At 43.9% G+C, this 21,392-nt stretch overlaps 1 protein-coding gene across 1 annotated transcript in view; it reads right to left on the reverse strand.

Annotated features, from left to right (window-relative positions):
* The window catches only part of DNAAF8 (dynein axonemal assembly factor 8), an 88,676-nt gene that overhangs the window by 61,733 nt on the left and 5,551 nt on the right, over positions 1–21,392 (reverse strand). The window contains exons 4-10 of the mRNA XM_058849950.1: positions 20,673–21,146; positions 18,628–18,724; positions 18,149–18,287; positions 17,143–17,289; positions 16,691–16,759; positions 14,744–15,097; positions 12,753–12,912 (exon numbers count right to left, since the gene is read on the reverse strand). Of these exons, the coding sequence (XP_058705933.1) occupies positions 12,753–12,912; positions 14,744–15,097; positions 16,691–16,759; positions 17,143–17,289; positions 18,149–18,287; positions 18,628–18,724; positions 20,673–21,146 (1,440 nt within the window). The remainder of the gene's footprint in view (positions 1–12,752; positions 12,913–14,743; positions 15,098–16,690; positions 16,760–17,142; positions 17,290–18,148; positions 18,288–18,627; positions 18,725–20,672; positions 21,147–21,392) is intronic.

Here is a 21,392-nt window from a genome sequence, read left to right on the forward strand (position 1 = left end):
TCATGGAAGGGTTTGGCTTGGAAGGAGCCTTAAAACTCATCTTCTTCCACCTCCTCCCACAGGCAGGGACCTTCTTCCACTGGACCAGGCTGCTCCAAGCCCCATCCAACCTGGCCTCCTGTTTTCAGTTGCTCCATGTAGCCCATAATGAGGATTTCTGCCCACACCTCTACACTGAATGAACCTTAATTTGATTTACCTGAATTTACTCTGAAAGCAAAGTAAGCTAAATCAAATTACAGCCACTTTAATTCTGAATTAAAATGTCCAAAAAGGTGTTTCATGACTAATCCACTTGACAAGTTAATGTAGCTCGACTGTTGTGCTGGTCCTCAAAACAGACAACTTCTTAAAATGGTTTAATAAGGAAAAAAATGAAAGCAGCCCTACTGTGTCACCCTGTGTTTTGGTACCAAATAAAACTGCAAATAGTAAGAAAGGTAAAACAGCCATGCAAATGTGTGTGATGCTGTAGATTTGTATTAATTAATGTTACTGCAGTCCTGGGGTGCTAACAGAATTCCTCAGGGCTTTGACCCCTCCACTGAAATCCCCTTTTCAAGGATATCCAAGGACGAGGCCTTGGGATAAACCATGAGGGAAAAGTGACCTTCTCCCATCTCCTGTGTTGGAGAAAGGATTTTTCCTTCCTCCCTCAACAAGGGTGAGGGGATCTCCAATTATTCCAAACTTCTTGGCACAGCAGCAGGGGAAGTCTCTGTGGGTTTTCTGACCAAAATCAGGTAAGTTTGCTTATTAAAGTTCTTTCTGATTGAAGTTTTGGCAAGGGTTGGACCTTCCCTCTCCTCCCTCTGCCATCCTCCTCACCTCAGTAAGAATCTAAGTGCAGAACTTAAATAACTTCTGAAATATCGAGACTGATGAACAAAAAATGAGCTAATCCAGTTAAAGTCTGGGCATGATTAGCTGAAGAAAAATACAACTGCTGCTTTCTGGGTACGGCTTCCCACAGCACTGCCCAGTTTACCCCAGTCTGCAGAGGAGAGTTCAATTTGCCCATGTAACACTGGCTTTTATTTGTGACAGTATTAGGTTATAAAAAACCTAAAGTTACTCAAATGCTGGACTATTTTTGGTTGCTCTGGCTGGAATTGTGCTGTCACTCAGAGATGGGCTTGCAGCTGACTGCAGTCAAGTGCCAACAATTACCAAAGAGTAAATAAGATAAAAATTTCCTCTTCCCAAATTCTTGTTATTTTATTTTGCAATTACAGTTTATGCCATTACAAGTTCCAGCCCCTCAGCTCAGTTTCCAAACCACCCTCCATCCCCAGCTCTGGCCTTTTTTCCTCCACTCTCACAGGACTACAGTGCAAGGAGGAGCAGCAGCCACAGTGAGCAGCCAAGGAGTGACCTCTGCCCAAATCCACACCACAGGGAAATGAGGAATAAAAAAGGAATTGCAAGGTAATTCTGGGACAGCCACACAACCCAGCCTGCAGTGACATTGGTGCTGAACCTCCACAGAGACACAGTGACCCCAGGCTGAGGGAGGGAGGGTGAGGTGGGATATTGGGAAGGGATTGTTCCCTGGCACAGAGAAGCTGTGGCTGCCCCTGGATCCCTGGAAGTGTCCAAGGCCAGGCTGGACAGGACTTGGAGCAGCCTGGGATGGTGGAAGGTGTCCCTGCCATGGCAGGAGGTGGCACTGGATGGGCTTTAAGGTCTCTTCCAGCCCAAACCATTCTGTGATTCCATTACAATCCCAAAGGATGATTCAAAACTATTATTCATTAAAAACTATTATTCATTAAAAACTCATTTTTAAAAGTGGCAATTTACCTCCATATTATTATCATTATTTTATACCAGAGCTGTTTATGATGACAGCAAGCCAAGGCCTGGTGGGCACAAGATTGCCAGCCAAGATTAACATAATTTTATTTCTAATAAAATAGCTGAGTGGTTAAATGATGCTTTTGTTGATGTTTCTTAAAATTGTTAGCATTACTCTTCCTACACATCCATGTTAGATTGGACAAAGAGCTTCAAAGACTGGGAAACATTCATGTCAAAGCTGTGAGAGGCTGGAATGGCCAAGGAGAAGTTTAGGAGCCAGGCAACAACTTCACCAAGATTTCCCAGCAGAACCAACTCATCCAGTCCCAGGAGTCACCCCAGTAGGAAAATAGGCCAAGGAAAAACCAATTTTTTATTTTAATAGATACAGTCTCCCCTTTTCAGGTAAACAAAACTTCAATATTTCCCTCCCAGCACTTTTTCCAATGCTAACATGGAAGCAAGGCAGCACATTCCATCCAAATACCCTCCCTACTCCACTGGACAGACTCTGCAGCAGCAAAAGCTCCATCCAAAAATCCCCTGCATGGAAGAGAGGTTAAACTCACACAATCTCCACCTCAGAGGGGTGAGTGAGGGGAAAGGGGAGGAATAGGAAGACTGTCACTCTCATTGGCTGGAGGTTTAATCAAAATAATTGTTTTCAGCCCCATCTAAATTTATCCTCCTATGTCATCTGCACCCTAGCTTGGATCCCAGATTTAAGAGGCAATCCCTGATGAATGGCAAATTACTGACTGCAGAACTCTTTTTGCCAAATGATGCATCTGCCGTGGGTTTGTAAATGTGAGCTGATTTCTAAGTGCTGGAGCAGCTCAAGCTAATTTCTCTAATGAACCTTCCCCTCTCATTCCACAGCTGCTCTGGTGTTCCATGTTCCTGCTCTGCCCTGCACAGAGCTCGTGGTACAAGGCATAACCATGATGATTGTGTGGTTTTATCCCTATTTTCCACAAAGTCATGTGGGAAATGTAGGATTTTTAGGGCACATTTAACAATTCTGGCCATCTAAGGCAAAGCAGATTATCACTATTCCACGGCTTCTAAAAATTCTTGCTTTAGATGAAGACATATTGGAAATGTCAAGTGTTTGTTCATTTTCATTCTGTGGGGAAGGAAAAATGATGACAATGCCATCTGGTAAATGATTTGAAACTCCACATTAAAGCATGGAATAAACCCTGAAACCATTCAAAAAACTGCTTTATCACTGCAAAGTGGGAGCAACGGGTGAGAATGACGAAAGGAGGAACTGCAGTTCCTGCTTGCAACTGGCAGAACACTCTGGAATTAGGAAGTTGACTTTTCCTGACAAGAAGGAGAGTGCAGTGGATGTTTAATGATCTGAATGGTCTTTCTGTAAATGCATTTCTGTACCAGAGTCATTCTGTGGCATCACTGCCCTTCTGAGCCTCATGCTGAGGTTATGGATCTAAAAAACATGATGGGGGCAAGATGGCATTGAAATTTCTCATGTGGATGAGCCTCACATTGCTCAAATGGAGGAATTATGATGCTCCAAAGCAGATAACTCTGCCAAGGGAGATTGCAGGGATTCAGGGAGCTGTGTAATGGAGCATTATTTGCTCTGATCTCCATAGTTTTCAATTCACTTAGGGCACTCCAGATCATGGGAGTTTAAGTTAAAAATATAATAATAAAGAAAATGTCTTTGCTGAATGTTTTCTTGCTCTGGACAATTATTCTTAGTCTTGCTATGAAGAATAAAACCTCTTAACTGCACTAAGGGAATTCTCAGCTGCTTCACTGGAGTTAATGGCTCATCTATCAAAGATGTGGATAAACCCTCTTCCATGGCAGGCAAGGATCTGGTCCATAGGATTTGTTAGCAGAGAGATGCTGTGGATCTCACAGGATCACAATATTTTTGGTTCAAATTCAACAAATTAAAAAAAAAACATTCAAATAACTGGTAACAAACAGCTTTTCTTTCCTGCATACAATGTCTTCTTTATTTTTTAAAAGTGAGAAAATTTTCTGAAAAATGCTCAGCTCAGGTAAACACTGACCTGAGAAATGCATTAAAATTTAAACCAAAGTAACACTGAGTTTTATTTGAGTTTGTTTGCTTTCTGAGACACAATCATTAAAAATGAGAAGTGCCTTTTCCATGATTGGTGTTTACACTCCAGTAACACTTGGAGAGGCTCAGAAGGATTCCCAGCCTCATTGTGCTGGTGTTCTGAGCACATGTAACAAAAAGTTCCTCCTCTAATGAGTTTGTACTCCTGGTTAATGAGAAGCAGCTGAAATGAGTAAAGGAAGTTTAATTACTTACACATTTCATGTGAGCACAAGACTGGGAATCGGGAACTTGTGCCTCAGTCCTGGCTCTGGAATGGAGTATTTCTCTGTGGAACTGTAAAGTGAGGATAATATTTTCTTATCTTGGTCCCTGTCTAGTTGGATTAATTCTCAAGACTCTGTAAAGTGCTCTGAAGAGGAAGAGTGTAAGATCAACAACAAACTTTCAAAATTAACCTCTGTTCCCTCTCCTGCTCCTGGAAGTGTTGTGGCCTCTCAGCCCCCTCAGCGTGATCGTATCTGCATCCTCCACAACTTGCTCTTCAAAAGATTCCAACCAGCCTCAGACATAAAATGTGTCAGGACTTCCAGACCCTCCAAAGGGAAGGGAATTGCACGTGGTCACTTGGAAATTCTGGGACAGATCATGGAATTGGTCCTCAGCCATGTGAAATCTAGGCTGGCATTTGGCACATGCTCCAAGCTGGGTTTAAATCCTACAGAAATGGCTCTACTTGGATACTCCAGGAGATTCCCAGGGGGTTGGAAAGACACCATCTTTGAGGTCCCTTCCAACCCAAACCATTTGGGATTGGTTCTGTGATTCACCATATATATATCAGCTTGGGGAAAGACTTGATTTTCTTCCCATCTATTTATATTTTTCATGTATTTCTCCTGATACTCCATGGAAATCCCCAAAGAAATTAAGGAAAATAAAGGGTCTGGAGGAGGAAACTCTGCTCAGTTGCTTTGTCATGAAGTTTTAGCAGAGCTAAAGTGCTTGTTTTACAGACTGTCAGCTTCCAGTTAAAATGGACTGTATCCAGTTTGTCCCAGGCTCTGTGCTCTTCCCTCCAACTATAAAACACTCTCCAGACAACCCTTCAGACCTGTGAATTTGGGGCTTTGTGAACCTGAGAACTGCTAAGTGCTTAGAGTGTTCCCTGAAGCTGGTGGGAACTCCAGGTGCTTGGCACAGAGCTGGGTAGAGCTCTATGTTTGCAAAATAAAAATATCTGCACAATTCTTCCACTCCATAATCTCAGATAAAGCCCTGAATTCCATTCCCTGCCACTGAGAATAATGCCCCATAATGAGTATTTGTGGAATAATGTGTTTACAAGTTGTGACCAAGCTTATCCCCCTGTGTGCTGAGATTTGAAACACGAGCCCAGCTTAAGTCCATGCTGAACAAGAAGGCATGAGGAAAACCAGGAGTGCAGTTTAAATCCTGCAGTTCCTTTAACAGACAAGCCTGTACATCCCCTTGGAAAAACAAAGGGACAGGTTCAGCTTCCTTTCATCTACAAATAGCATCAGTGATCACAGCCTTGAGGTAAGGCCAGGAGTTGGGAATTCTATTTTGATTCCAAGAGAAAGAATCACGGCAGAAAGTGTTTGTTTCTCTGTGTAATTAAACGTGACTGGCACTTGTTCAGAGCCACTGCAAAGCCAGGGCAGCTCTTCCTGCTGCCAGCACAGGGCCTGGCACAGAGCTGCACCTGAGGAGACAAAAAGCCCAGAGATGGTTTTGTGCCCTCCTGCCCTCACTGAGATGAGAAATAGAATTTGGCTCACGGACATTTTATATTATTGTCTTCAAGTTTAATGTGAACATCCTGCTAATGTGAATGGAGGAGTATTCAGGACCTCTACTGGCAGCAAGTTCATGCGTGGAATCCTGGAAACTCTGCTCCTTTTCCTCATATTAACCTTTCCCTTAAGCAACAGCAACAAATGTTCCCATCTGTCAAACTCAGGCGGGAGTGTATTGAAGAATAAGCCTAAACTCATTTTAATCACTTCCAAGATATGGTGAGGAATATAAAGAATTAAATACCTCACATTATCCTGAGGCCTTTTCAAACTGCAGTCAGGGAAAGAGCACTGCAAGATCTCATTGCTTTGTAAAGCCCTGGTTCTTCAATTCCTTCCACAGCTGGAAAAAGCACAAATGTGGGAGCCCCTGGGAGCCATCAGAGTGGCTCTCCAGATTTACATGGAAGGTTCTCCAGGGTTTTTTGGTGACTCTGTTGGATTCAGCACAGGTGAATTTCCTGGTTCTGAGCATTTCTACAGCAATTTGGCTGGAAAACCTCTTAAAGCAGCCAAAGGTTATGAAAGCAGCTTTCCTGTGTGGCTCTTGGACCTGTTCTGGTGGTGTGAGCAGAAGTGGGGAGAGGAGCCTTGAGGATGGGAAGCACAGCCTGCCCTAAGAGTGCCTGTAGGGATGCTAACTGTGAAGCAGGGAGCACAGTGCCTGTGGAACAGCAGGCCACAGAACTTTCCCAGTCTCACCTGAGAAAATGGCCTGGGAAATCATAAGGAGGAATTAAAACCATCCTCAGAGATAGAAGACAGCCTTGCAGGTGCTGTTTGTCTGTTTCTTGTATTTTTGCAAGAGAAGGTGGAGGGGTGGTGCACCCCACTGACCAATGATGGTGATGTGTTAGTTCACTAATAAGAGTTTTACCTTTCTGTACTTTCACGTATCAGTCTATAAAAGAAGATCTGAGGTAATAAACCTTAAGAGAAAAAGAGAAAGAGAGAAAGAACTCTCCTGTTCAACTCACAAGAGAATCTGTGTCGTTCTTCTCGCCATTCCCAATAGAGAGACATGCCTGGGCACTTCCATAACATTCCTGACTCTGGGAACACGGAGAGCAAACTCCTCCTGTGTGGAGGGAGGTGTTTACAACACAGACAGATAAGGCCTAGACTCTGCTTGTCTGTCCAGGCAAATCCTTAGGTCAGATCTGTGCCATCCTGAGCCTCAGCTCCTGGGATTTGTTCCCACAGCCAGGGACAGCAGGAAGCAGCTACTCCACCAAAGTGCTGTGCCAGCAAATCCCCCCATTTGCTTTCCCTGGCACCATGTGGGAGATGAAGAGGAGGCCAGAAACACAGGCCCTGTGCCAGCCACCCATTCTAGGAAAACATTTCCTTGGGATCTTCCATCTATTCCAAATGCTGTGTGCTGGGCTGGTGGCACAAACAGGAATCTTGGCCTTCTGTCTCTGTGTGCTAAGTTTAACTCCATCTCTAATTGCCTTAGTTTATTTTTAAGCCTTTCTTGAGTCGAGGCAGAGGGTTCATTAAGTACAAGAGATTTTAATCTTGTTTCAGGAACTCATTAAATGCCTGGCAGGGAAAAAAAAAAAAGGAGGAATTCAGGGGCCATCTGGTGGCTGTTGGGCACAGCACTGCTGGCCACAACCTTGGCATCAGCCCAACAGGGAGAGCCCCTGGAGCCAAGCAAAACCCAAACTCAGCTCTGGTGTCCGCAAAAAATTAGTGTAGGAAATTGTAAATTGGTGATTTTTACAATTAATGGGGTTTTTTAAAGCTTTATTAAAATAATAGTAAGGGCTAAATGCTGTTATAATTACATTCACACAGATGCAGTTGCTTTGGTCTGGAGTCAATGAAAACATTTGATCACAGGTGATTTATACTACCAGGATCACCTTTAGAGTAATACAGATAATAGAAAAATTCAACTCCTGTGTCCCAAAATCGTTATAATCATAAAAAGATTTTATAGGTTTCCTCAGCTTCTCCAAATAGATGTACTGCACTGCATTTTGGGGATAAATTGGCATTTCTGTAAGGAAGTGGCACAAAAACTATTCCTTCATGAGTGGTTGATCAGGCCTTTGTCCATTCTTTAAGTGTAGACATTAACTGGACTTTATTATAGTCCTTTTCCTTTATGCATTTTCCACCCAGCAATAAAAGTGGTGTGTTTTTGAATAGTGCTGAGGCCATCACCTCAGTGCAGCCATGTGAGCAGCTCCAGTGGAGCTGAGGAGGAGCCCAGGTCCAGCAGGTGAGGAGCTGGGTTGGGATCCCAGGATCCACAACGTCCTTGAACAACCCAGAGATGGAAGGAAAGGGCAATTTCCAATGCTGATGTCAGCACCATTGCCTTAAAAAGATCAAAACACCCATGGAACAGCAATGGCAATCACAGGCACCTATTTAAGGAAGACAGGTAAAGAATCAAAAGCATTTCACTGACAATTTGCAGATCAAGGTACCTCCTACTTAAAAATAACTTCTGGGGCCAGTAACTGAACTAAAAATACTTGTATAAGTTTTGGAAATCAATCCCTACTTTCAGGCAGACCATGCTGATGCAGGGTAACTGTCCCAGCAGCAGAATGTACAGCACTTCAGCATCACTCTGGATGGTAAATATGGATTTTGTCAGGGATTTTCCCCTGAAGAAAATCAAATCAAAGAGAGAACAAGGCCATCAAAGGGCGAGGAAGGATTTGACCATAATATATTGGTAATTTTGTGGCAGTGTAAATAGAACATCTTGTGGTTGAGCATTCTCCCTGACACCAGGGAGCTGAATCGACAGCACATTAACATAAAGAACCTGCTGATTTTGACAAAAAGGTGATGGAGCCTGTGTTTACAAGATGGAAAAGGAAAGTACCCACATCATCTATTTGTTAAGGTAGAATGACTCTGTTGTGCCTGGATGTTTTTGTTTTGTAAGGCAGCTGTAAGGCTAAGCTGCAATGAGATGAGGATCATGGTAACATAATTACTCATACAAGGTTAGCCCAAGTGATTGTGAATGCCAAGAAAAATGAGGTGTCTCAGTATGAATCAACACATTCATTTCCCAGCCACTCTGGCTGTGTAAGGGAGATAAAACTGTGTTTATAAGGGGCTGCTTACAAGGTGGCTCCTAATAGCTCTCCAACAGCATTATCTTGCTCTGCCATATCATGATAAAGCAATAAGTGGAGAATCAAGCTGAAGCCCTGCTGAAAACACCTACTTTGTCCCAATAATAAAAGAGATGAGTACAAGCTAAATTCCAGTTGCTCTGTGTTAAATGAATTCCAGGGCTGGATGGGCCATGCAGGGGTTTGGCTGCAGTGTTCAAGGCCAGGTCTGACACAAGCTCAGGTTTTTCACTCCAGATAGGGCTGCTGGGAAAGGAGCTCTGTAAAGCTGCTTTTCCAGCAGAGACATTTCCCTTGGTCATGGACGAGCTGCAGAGCAGCTCTACCTCTGCCTGGCCTCACCTCCCTCACCTGCACTGGCTGCTGTGGCTCTGTGGCTCCAGCTCAGCCCTGTTCCATCACTCCAGGCCCCCTGGATGAACACTGGGCTGCCCCTGGATCCTGTCCCTGCTTTGGCTTTCTGCCCTTCATCCTGGACCTTCCTCATTCCCACATATCTGCCAACCTGCCACCCTCAGTGGAGCTGCTCCTCTGGGACTGTGGCACTGCCCTCCCTGCTGGCAAGGACTGCCCTGCCTTGTACCTGCAGGTCCTGCTTTGTCTTCCCCAAAGGCTTCCCACTGCCAGAGGGCAGGGTTAGATGGGATACTGGGGAGAAATTGCTCTCTGTGAGGGTGGGAAGGCCCGGGCACAGGCTGCCTCTGGATCCCTGGAAGTGTCCAAGGCCAGGTTGGGAGAGTGGAAGATGTCCCTGCCCATGGCAGGGGGTGGGACAGGACAGGATTTAAGGTTCCTTCCCAGTCTGGGATCCTGTGATATCCTCAGAATAACCTGCTTGTGCTGCTCCTCAGCTCTGAGTCTGGCAAAAGTTACCTCCATTATCTGGATCCCACCTAATGGGAGTGGGACAGGAGAACAACATCAGCACTGAGTTACTTATCATAATAAGCAAGATGAATGAAGTGATAGATCAAACCCATTTCATTTTACATCCTCCATTTAACTGCTTTACATCCTGTGAGCATTCCTTCTGTCTCCCTCATCAATAACCCCGCTCAAATAATGAAACAAACCCTGTGCTGTTCCTCTAAACTACTAATTCATCCTGACCCTACAGCAAGGATCCCACCTCCACTCTGCTGGCTTTCACACAACCCCGGGTGCTTCATCAGTTCTGAACCAGATCCAAAGGTTAAAATGTGGTTAGGGGGTCCAATTTCAGAAGAAATCAACTCATGCCAGACTTAAATTTCACCAAAAGTTTGGTTGGTGCAGAGAAGGAAAATAAAACCAAACAAAACTATAACCAAAACATAGCATTAAAAAAAAAAAAAAAAAAAATCAGGTATTTCCCTGCATTATTTTTAAAACTAAGAGGTGAGCCAAATTGCCCAAGTATTCAGACATCTACAGACATGGACCTGACAGGCAGAATTCTTAGCAAGAACCCATAGATTTCCCAGGAAATTGGCATCTGCATGTCTTGAAAATCCACTGGATCTCAGCCCCTTCTTCAGCAGCTGAAGTGCCCCTGGAAGTGAATTCTCAGTCTCTCAAGTTACCTCTCCCCAACCCTGACTCTCAGAGTGAAGCTGAGGACAGAGTTTGACTGAACTGGGTTAAGAGAAAGGAGACAGCACATTAAATCTGCTTTTACATTTTAGACAAGAACTCTAATGTAACCCTAATGCAGCTTTTTAAATTTCCTTTGCCAATCTTTCCCAGCACCTCAGCTACAGTAATTGCAGACTTTCTAAACTTTCCTTCTGATTATTATTCAATTCAATTATTTATGTACATTATAAATGGTCAGAGGAATTCTGGAAACCGTGACAAGTGTTCCAGATCTGAACATCTATCACTGCCAAAACAAAGGGCTTAGAAAACAAATTTGCAAGTGTGCTACTCTGTCAAACACTGGGGCTTGTCCTTTGAATATGTGTGTTTATATATAGATATTAGATATTTTCAATGAGACATAGCTGCCAAATTACAGGGGCTTTTAGTTTTAAATGTCAAAACAGTCAAGTTTTTCTGTCTGTGTTCATAAAAAAAGAAAGAAAATAAAACCCTGTTCAAACTCAAAGGAAAAAAATGCTGCTATCAAAGCGGGTTTCAAGTAATGTTATAAAGGACTGTTGTATTTGATAGATGATGTTGATACATTTTTTTAGTCTTAATTTTAATAATTAATATTTCTGAATAAGAACTGAGAGCAGAGTTACCCAGACAACATGGTTATTATGGGTTGTGATGATTTGCTTTTACCATCAGTGCCTGGGGAGGTTGGGCAGGTTCCCCTGGAGCAGGCTGGCACTTTGTTTGGATCATGGAATGGTTTGGGTGGGAAGGACCATAAAGATCATCTCATCCCACCCCCTGCCATGGGCAGGGACACCTCCCACTATCCCAGGCTACTCCAGCCTGGCCTTGGCCACTTCCAGGGATCCAGGGGCAGCCACAGCTTCTCTGGGCACCTTGTGCCAGGGTCTCCCCATCCTCACAGGGAAGAATTTATCCCCAAAATCCCACTTTATCCCTGCCCTCTGCCAGGTTAAAGCCTGCTGTCCCTTGTCCTGTCAGTGTGTAACAAGCCCCTGTTTCTGGGCACTGGGACCTGTTTGCACAGCAGCAGGAGCCTGGGCTGGTGAGAAATGCCCCTGTCCCTGCTGCCACGACTGGAACATCATCCCATCCCTTAGGGGAATAATTACAACTCCAGTTCCAGCACAGATCCACCCTGAGCTCTGCTCCAGACCAAGCACATCACCAAGCCCATCCTCATTTTATTGGCATCAGCACAGCAAATATGGGAAATGACCAAACACAGAGTAATTCTGTATTGCCTGGTGCATTGTCAGGAAGGAGAGAGCAGGGCCCACGTGGATTTCTGAGGAGCAAGTGAGTGTCTGCATCTTAATAAGGGCTAACTGGAATTGGGTGGCACCTGCCAGCAGCCAGGGAGGAGCAAATCCAGAGGATCCACAACCTTTACACTCCAAAGCAGAGCTCTGGGCACTGTGCTGTCCTTGTCAAAGCTGACTGACAGAGGGAAACTCAGCTGGGAGCTTTTTAGTCCTTTACTCCTCCTCAATGACAAATCCAGGGCTAAATAAAATGAGCTTTCAAATCTCCACAACCACAGCAATCCATTTACAAAACAAACCCAAATGGTCCAGCCCCAAATCTGGGACTGTGAAGTCTTTCAACTTTTGTACTGACAAAAGAGCTTTATTACTAGCATTAGCCCAAATAAATCATTATGGTGGATTCATGATGATTCTGCAGTTTCTCACCTCCTCTGACCTTCCCACCTGGCCTTGTGTTCAGCAAAAGTGCATGAATGAAGCAGGACTGCTTGTCATAGAATGATGGAATGGGTTGGGTTGGGAGTGATCCCAAAGCTCATCTCATTCCAACCCCTCTGCTAAGGGCTGGGACAGAGATAAATCTTCTGAGGAGTAACAACAGCCCTGTCCTCCAAGTCATAGGTAGGCTTTGGCTAAAATCAGGATCACCTCATACCCCTTAATCAGGAGTAAATCCTGTTATTAAACCCACAGTCCTCAAAACCAATTGACAAAAGTGAACTCCAAAGCTGCTGGGGGCAGACAAGAAGACAGAACTCAGCAGAGACAGTAAAATGATTTCACTTTTTTTAGGAAAAGTTATGAAAAATCATGTGGGAGACTCTGGCTGGTGTGAAGTAGATGACACTGAGGCCATTAATTCCAGCAAACCCTGACAGGTCAGAACTGGAGGGCAGCTGCTTGGGGAGCTCTCCCTGCACAGGAAAGTGGGGAATTCTTTTCCCTTAGTGTGAGAGAAGAGCTGTAGGGCTGCTCCTCTCCTCAGCTAATGGTGCTCCATAACCAAGAGATTTGAAACAATGCAATAAAAATGATATTTTGTTCCCAGGGAGCCCCTGCCAGGCCCAGCCTACCCTGAGCCACTGACCATGTGGAACAGGAGCGGGGTGTTCTCTGCCATGGGCTGCTTCCCACGCACCGAGCGCTGAGGCTGCCACTGCTCCAGCTGCTCCTGCAATCTGCACCTCCTCTGCCTCTCCTTCATCTCCTCTTCCTTTTGGGATAGCTCTCTTTCACTTCCTTCTCTCCTGAAAAATACACAGATTAAGCTTTTCACTTGGGAAGAAAAGCCCCTTGTTCATCTGGTTGCATTTCTTTTTCTTCTCCTATTTACACCACATACTTGAGGGGGAATCATGACATGAAAGGCTAAAATAGATTGAGAAAGCAATTCTGGTGTTTGTGTGGGGACACGAGAACTTGTCAGTGAATGAAATAATCTCTCTAAGAAGAAAAAAAACCTCAAAGAAAAGGAGCAGAGATCAAACTTCTGATAAGTGGTGATGATCTATCTGGAGATCAAAACTCCTTTAAGCAGAGATGTGTTTGTGATGTGTCACTCCCTGTCTCCACACCGAGATTCCCAGTCTAGACCCATTTCCTTTCCTATCTGCTATAGGATACAACAGAGATAAAGTTCCCCTGACCCTGAGACCTCCCATCTTTCTACATCTGGATGTCTACAGAAAGATTTCATCTGCCATTTCCACAGCAAACACGAAGTTCAATTTCTTCTGAATCCTTCCAGCCTCACGTGCCCCAGCAATAATTAGAATAGCCAGAGAGAAAACTGAAATCAGTTAAAATCACTGAGTTATCACTCAGAAAAAGCAAATAACCCACATTCTTGCCTGGCTATGGGCTGCCATCTCAGGCTAACAGGTAATCAAAATGGAGTTTTGTGTTCCTGATGGAAGCAATGAGCTTAATGTCAGGAATTCCAGAGGGAAAAAACCCTGCAACCAACCACCTGCCACTGAAAGGAGGTACACAGGAGCTGAGGTGTCTAAGTGGCAGGGCAGGCAGGTGTTTAACTCTGACACAGTAATAGTCTCCAGAGCAGGCAGATCCTGATTCTTTCCAGGGCTCATATGTCAAAGTCAGAATGTTAAATTTCACTCTGAAAATAGCAGGATATAACCTTTGAAAAGGGAGCATAATGGAGCTCTCCCAAACAGTTGGGCAGGTGCACAAGGCAACCACCTGATTTCACTTTGAAATTAGACCTTCTGCAGAATATACTACATTTAACTAAGCCCAGGGAGGCAAAGGCCCAAATAACTCTGCAATTTCCTCAATTGATATCACTCTTATTTCTATTTGTTAAAGCTTCCCAAGATATTCCTGCGGCATTCCTCATGGGTGTACTTCGTAATTCCAAGATCTTGCATTTTTCTTGTTGGCAAAGAGTCAGAATTCCTTTGTTTGGAAGAAAAAAATTACAAGAGGAGACTAAAACATCTTCCAGTTTGTAGGAGGTATTTTAAACTGAATCAGAGAATAAACAATTTTCCATTCCTTCTGGGAACACAACAAAAATAAGCTTAAATTGGAGAGGGGATAATTTAAATTAGACTTAATGAAAAGCTTTACAACTCTAAAGATAATTAAACAGCAATATGTACTACCTGGGAGTCAAGGAATCCTCACCATTGAGGATTTCAAGACCAAGTTCTATAAAGATCTGCCAGGAGATATTAGATTTTACCTCACTCTTTATTGGCACAGGGAGACTGACCCTTCCAGACCTGTTCTCTAGGAAGCTGTGCTTAGGAAATCTCAGTGCTGTTGTTCCTAAAGGAGATCAATACTGCGTTATCCTCCTCTTCTGTAGAATAAAAGCTAAAGAAAAAGGCTCAATTTCCAGTGTCAGAAGTGCCATAGCTCATCTAATGTCAGGCCCCACTGAGGCTGCCTCTGAACCTTCCAGCAGTCTCTGCCAGGCCTGTTGTTCTTCCCGGTTAACAAAACCAGACACCCTCTTGCTCCAACTCACAGCCCAGGTAAGCAATTTTCTTTAATCCTGGACAATTAGAGAAGCCACATCCAAACCCACTGATTACTTTTCCTGTGGGATACCTTGGCAATTCTGTTGTAATTAGATGACATTCTGGAGCATTTGCTGCATTTTGAATCTTCTCAGCTCCCATTTTGTTCTCTTTCTCTGTGTGAGCTCTGTTGTCCCCACAGCTTGAAAAGGGGGAACTTTCCTTGCCTGGTTCCAATCTCATCAGTTTCCTGGGAACCAGCTCATTTATCTCTTGCCTCACTTTACAAGATTGGTTTTGACTTTTATTAGAGGAACCTCTGTCTTCCAGCCTTTCTGGATGCCGATTCTCAGCTGGAGCAGACGCTTTATGAAGATGCTCCAAGGCCTCCTTACGGGCTGCTTGGAGTTGTTGCAGTAACAGGCTCTTCCCTGAGCAATTCCTCCTGCAAAGGAAATAAAAACCTGATTTCATCAAGATAAAGCATTATAGGAATAAACACAATCTCTGAGGAACTTCTCATACGATGAGAGCTCAAAACAAGGACTGGGCACCTACAGGAATATTAACTGGGGGTGACAGCAGCACCAGCAGTCAGGTGACACAAACAGAGCCAGAACACAAAATTGATCTTCCTGGCAATTTTACCTCTTCTGCATTCAGGCACAACACAAACACCTTCCAGAAGAGCCCTGAACAAATGTATGGTTGGCATGGAAATCAGAGCCTATAGATTTTTGTCCCCATTGAATACAAATGCATGCAGGCACAAAGTCTTTCTAATAATTATTACAATTTTTGAATGTTTGGCTTAATTTCCTCAATGAGACTGCTGAACTGTCAGCAAGCACATTACTGTGGTAGTGGAAGGTCCTGTCATGACATAATCTGTTTAATGATTTGTTCCAGATAAAAATGAAACTGGATAGGCTCCTCATGAATGAGATCAGAATCCTGCCCTGCTGAGACCAAGAGGATTTTTTTATTTACAAGCAGAACTGAGCAGCATTTGTCAGGCATTATATTTGTGCATGTTCTTTAGAAACATTAAGGTGAATCAAAATTCAAGCTCTGCTCTTCTTCGCTGCAGATTTACACTGAACTTGTGTCCGTGCCAGGGAGAGTTCCCCAAACATCCCCTTGTCCCTGCTTTTTACTGCTTTTGGATTGGATGTTCAAAATTACATTGTTTGGGCTCTGTTCCTTGTCAAATCATCTCTTCTCCCAAGCCATTAGAGAAGTGTAAGTGCCTGGCACAACAAGACACATGCTCTGCTTGTCCCCTGCCCTGCTGTGGTTTGAACTTCCAGGCTGCAGAATTCCAAATGGAACCCAGAGCACGAGTGCAGGAAGATGGTTCAATTTGACACCTTTGCTTCACATTAAACAAATGTCTAACAACCAATGGATATCAATCCAGGAGTTTAGCAAGAAAAGGCTGACATCTGTGCCTGCTGAGGAATTTACACTTTAGGATTCCACCCATCACACTCTCTCCCCTTTCCCCTCCAATTAAGGAGAATTGGGAGGGTCCCTGCCCATATAATGTAGTCAATATTCTCTTTAAATCTCTATCCATTCTAGCCTATTTTATTATTTCTAAAAATAAAGGTTTGTCTGAGTCAACTCCCTACATTTCCAAAGCTTGGTACTGTGTCATGTCAAACACGGTTCTGGTGTCACTGACACAGGGTTGGAGAAAAACTCACATTTTCCAGCCCCCAGGGCACCTCTGGCTGTGTTTTGAGCTGTCCCAAACAGCTGGACAGGTGCAAATATTGCCTCAAGGATCAACAACTCTCTAGTTTTGGTAGCTTTACCCTGCAACAGGAAAAGAGTGAACTCCTGGGGCCAACACTGGAGCACTTCCATTATGCTGGGCTTTTATATATTTTTGGTTTTTTCGCTGTGAAGATCAGGAATGGAAATATTTAAGTACACAAACTTTCACTCTGATCACTGTCAGGGCAATTATTTTAGTTTCAGAAAAAAATGAACATCATATCACTTGAAACACAATTCTGGTAAGGAATCTTACATTCTCCTTTCTGCTTCATCCTTAATTATCACAGTTTCTTCTTCTTCAGAGGAGGAGCTGTCACTTGCACTGTGAAACAATCAGACCATATTAATTAATTAACCCTGTTCCAGATGAGTGTTGGCTCTTGGACATTTCTAGGATTTAGAAAAAAACTTTAAAAAAATTTAGAAAATGAGGAAGAAGGAAGAGATATTTCCAGGGAAGATCTCCAGTGTTGTGGAGAGTTCTTCACACTATTACTCTAGCAAAAAGAAAATTCAAATATTTAAGCAACTAGACCAAAATGTTTACCTCTTTATTATGTGTTTATTAACTACAAGGTTTCTTCTTATGACAGAGGTGTGAAAGAATATTTTTAAAGTTAGATTTCACAAGTATGAGATTCAGAAAGGTTTAAGTTTCTCACTTTTTATTACTTATTTCTCACTCCCACTACAGCCAGGATTTACCTTTGTTCCTCTTCAGGGACTGTCACTGACTTTTGTGGCTCAGCATCTCTCAAATCAATGAACACAGTTGCAGGTTTTGGCAGGCTCTGGAAATTTATCCTGTCCATCCTCAGAGAACTTGGTGGGGATGACAGCAAGGCAACATCTCTAGACACAGAAAACACCATCTCAGCATATCCTCTGCCTTATCCACCCAAGGAATCCTGCAGGGATGGGGTTAGGATCAAAACTGGACCAAGAAAGGAGCTTTATGTTTGGCTACCACACAGATTCCAACTCTGCTTCTGCCTGCTATCAAAATTCAAGGATTCAGCTTCCCCCAGGAACACACATCACAGGCAGGATGAAGAGGGATATTTAGTTCTCAAAATGTGACACCACCAAATTGTTCTGGAGAACAAAGGCAGGCCCCAGCTTTTAACATCTCAGTGTAAGAACAAGTTCCCCTTTCCTCTCTGCCTCTTCTGGCAATTCCATTTTATCTTCCCAGGCATACAAAGTGCAAATCATCCTAGTGGCTCTCCCTGCTCTGGCAATGAGAGTTCCCCTTCACTTTTTCACTCATTATTTCCTCTGTGCTGCTACCCTTGATGTTGTTCCCTCTGAACAGCCTGAAAATGCTCTTCCTTCACACAGAAACCTCCAAGAAGCACTGACACCTCCACTGACACCCACAGAAAATCATCCTGTGTATTTTTGCTCAGTTGAGGTACCAGTAAGAGAAACTGGTACCCTAGATGACAAAAATAGGTAAGCGGGGTAATTGGCTTAGCCTCATTTTCCTGCCTTTCCCATTTATCCCAAGTGTCTGGTAAGGGTTAGACAAAGGTTGATGGAGAATGCCAAGGTGTTTATCATCAAATGGAAATGAATGGCTGAATATTCCAACTCCAGTATCAGTTTTCTGCAAGGCTATGGAGAAAAACCCCTATGGAAGACCAGGAGTTCCCCAGAATCCATTCTGGCAGCCAGGATTAGCTGGGATATGTGACAGAAAAGAACCTACTTATTGTCCTGCTGTCCCTGGAAGGAGCAGAGCTTGGCTGGTGGCCTCCCACAGGGAGGGGATGCTGCCCTGGACTGCCTGGCACACAGCTCTCCCAGCCTTTCCATGAGCTCATATTCAGACTTCCTCCTCAAAGTCTCTGTGGAAGAGCAACAAAATAATCATCACTTGTGATCTTCTGCCATGGAATCAGCCAATATTCCCCATGTTCACCTTGTTCCTTCTCCTACAGCCTGCCAGCAGGGGAAGGATACAGATAATATTGTAACTGGCTTGTCTGGCCCATGGCAGGCTGTGAAGCACTGGCTTCAGGCTAAGAAACCTAGATGAAATCTTGAGGCAAACAAATTAAACATGTTTTAGAAGCATTTAAAAAACCCACTGTGATTTCTGCATTCAAAATTATGCTGCAGGGAATGACTTAAATACAGGAACCTGAGTTTTATTTATTTTTATGCACTTTCAACTAGTGACATTACCATAATCTGCTGGGAAGACAGCAACTTCTGCACAAGTTTTATCTCCCTGCTGCTCCAGCTCCTCAAGATTCTTGTCCACATCCCATTTCTCAATATTCTGAAAAGAGACAAGAGAAATCTGATGGAAAGTTTACTCCCAAAAGACCACCCTTAATTTCAGTGCCAGTTTGCTTTCAGCAATTCCACAGGAAGTGCTGTAAGGAAAGGAATGCATTTATTACATCCTTTCAGACACTGCATCCCTCCAGCTGCTTCAACTACTTCTGCTGAGGCTTTTTCTCTGAGAATAATGAGCCCTTGTGATAAGACTCCAAAGAATCACTGGAGACAGTGGAACAGATTAAAAAGTGACCTGATACAAGGTCAAGCATGTGCATTCTGATCCTGAATAATGTGAGAACTTCTCACTGCCACCCACAGGAGAACTTGTGGCTCTTCAGTTTTTTTGAGATGAGCCCTTTCCTCCCCCTCCAACTTCTGAGCAGGGTGAATTCCCATTGCTCTGGGTACAGTCAGTATCAGATGATATCTCAGCTGCTCACCCCACCCTGAAGGGAGGATCATCCATCTCCTTGCTCTCAATCCCTGGCTGAGGGCACACTCACCTGACTCAGGTACAAGAGGCTGCCACGAAAGTCCACATGCATTCAAAGCACTCATTGCTTTCCCCTCTGAGCATTATTTGAAATTGAAGTTTTAATGGAAAGAATCCACACCCATGTGAAATATCATCACCAGAAATTAGAAGTGCTTACAAGTTTTATTGGAAGGAAGGGGGCTGTGAGTCATGATAATGACACCACTGCCACAAACATGCATTTAACACAACCACTCATGGCCTTTAAAAAAGCAGCAGCAGCCTCCAAACCCAGCAGTTTCACCTTGTAAAACCTCCAGCATCTGCCCCACTTGTTGGAGAGAAGGTTCTGCCTCCTTCCTGAGCAATAAATCTTCACAACATATCTGAACCTTGATTAGATCTATTCTAACACTGCAGCACTGGTTTAAGTTCCAGAAGGTCCAGAAGGAAAGGAAGGTTTGCACAATTCCATTTCTAATACAGAAAGGAACTTAAGGGAAAAAAAAATTGAAATGAACTGATAGGAATCAAAAAGACACTGTATATTAGGTTTAGCAACTTGACACAAACTGAGGTGCCTGGCTGAGCTGGGGCGCAACAACCCCCTTCCAAATGAAAGTGAGAACACACTGAGCCTGGTCTCACAACTCACCCCAAAGCACCACACTTCAGCTCACTGAAGTCACTGATATCAAACAGGTTCTGAAAGGCAAATAGTGCTCCTGAATTAACAGAGATTGAATTCTATGAGGTGAGCTAGGAATTACATCCAGACCCAGATGAAAAAGATGTCCTTCAATGATGCAGCACAATTTAACTCAGGCCAGAAGCTGCATGATTTGCCTGGACTGGAACAGCTCTAACATCAAAAAGTTCATTTCTGTGAATACATGAAAGGGGAATGGAAATGTCTGTACTCTGACCTGTGGAAGGCTTTGAACAGGAAGATCAGGACCTGTTCTGTGCTGATTAAGTCCTAATGAACTTAAAAATCAATACAGGCAGATCTGTAACTCAGTGCTGAAGAGAACCACCCCCCCCCACTCTGGGCCACAGTTAACACTGAGCTGCCCATCCCATCTGCCTTAGGTGGGTGAGATTTAGGACTCCAGGAACAACCCCAAACACCTCCTCACCTCCAGCATTCCACTGGAAGGCCAGAAAACTCCCTGTTTTAATGCAAAGTCTGCCTGGGACCTGAAAAACTCCCTGCCTTCCCAGGGACAGATGCTAAGGTTGGCTTCCCTGAACAGTTCACAGTTCCTTGCTGCTGATCCACAGCTTCTGCTTGGGCTTGCACTGACATCTCTGGGACAGCTTTTGGTGCTTGTGGAACCAAACAGCCCCTGTGGTGTGTCAGAACTGGGCACTTCATTTCCTCACTGCAGTGGGACTGTGCAGGCACTGCACTGTGCCCCCACCCCACCTGCAGCACCCCCCAAAGCTTTATTTTAGGGCCACTTGCCTGCAATGACAAATGGGTGGCTTCTCCAAGATGCTCAGCTGAGGTTTCTTCCTTTGCAAGACTTCCTAGACCGTTGTTGACACCATGGGAGAGAGGCTTGACATCCTGCTTTGGGGATGGCTTCACAATGACCTTGGAGAGTATTTTTGTCTCTATCAGCTTTTTTCTCTCCTTTTTACTGAACAGCTCCTCCACAGACACTGCTGTGTTAAGCCAGGAGTTCCCCTTTTCCTTGGCCTGTGTCCTGCCCATTTCTTTCTCCTCAAGGTGATCTGTGGAATCTGAGGGAGACTCTTCAAGAACAGCTCTCTTTTGGCTTGGCATTTCTTCAGTCTGGCTGGCAGGTTCAGGAGCTTCATCTTTAATCATTTGTACATCTTCTTTTGCAATGATTTGGGCACCATCTGTTTCTTCCTGAAAGTCAAAACTTTCCAGGTCTCCGTTCCAGATCTCCCATGAAAGCCTTTCTGTCTCCTGGATTTGCTACAGTTACAGAAAGCACAAACACACAGAAAGTCAATTTCCCTGAGCTTTGGAAGTTGATAATAAACCAAAACAGAGTGATAGGAAGGCAACAGCTCCAACTCAGACACCATATGGAAACAGCCCACACCATATCCCGCATGGGAAACACTGAGACTGTTTACTTTCCAGAAACTTTTCCTTCAGGAACTGCTAAACATCCTTTAAATTACTTTTTCTTACATGTCCTCCTTATTT

This window comes from Poecile atricapillus, chromosome 14, assembly GCF_030490865.1.
Source record: "Poecile atricapillus isolate bPoeAtr1 chromosome 14, bPoeAtr1.hap1, whole genome shotgun sequence".
Classification (NCBI taxonomy): domain Eukaryota; kingdom Metazoa; phylum Chordata; class Aves; order Passeriformes; family Paridae; genus Poecile; species Poecile atricapillus.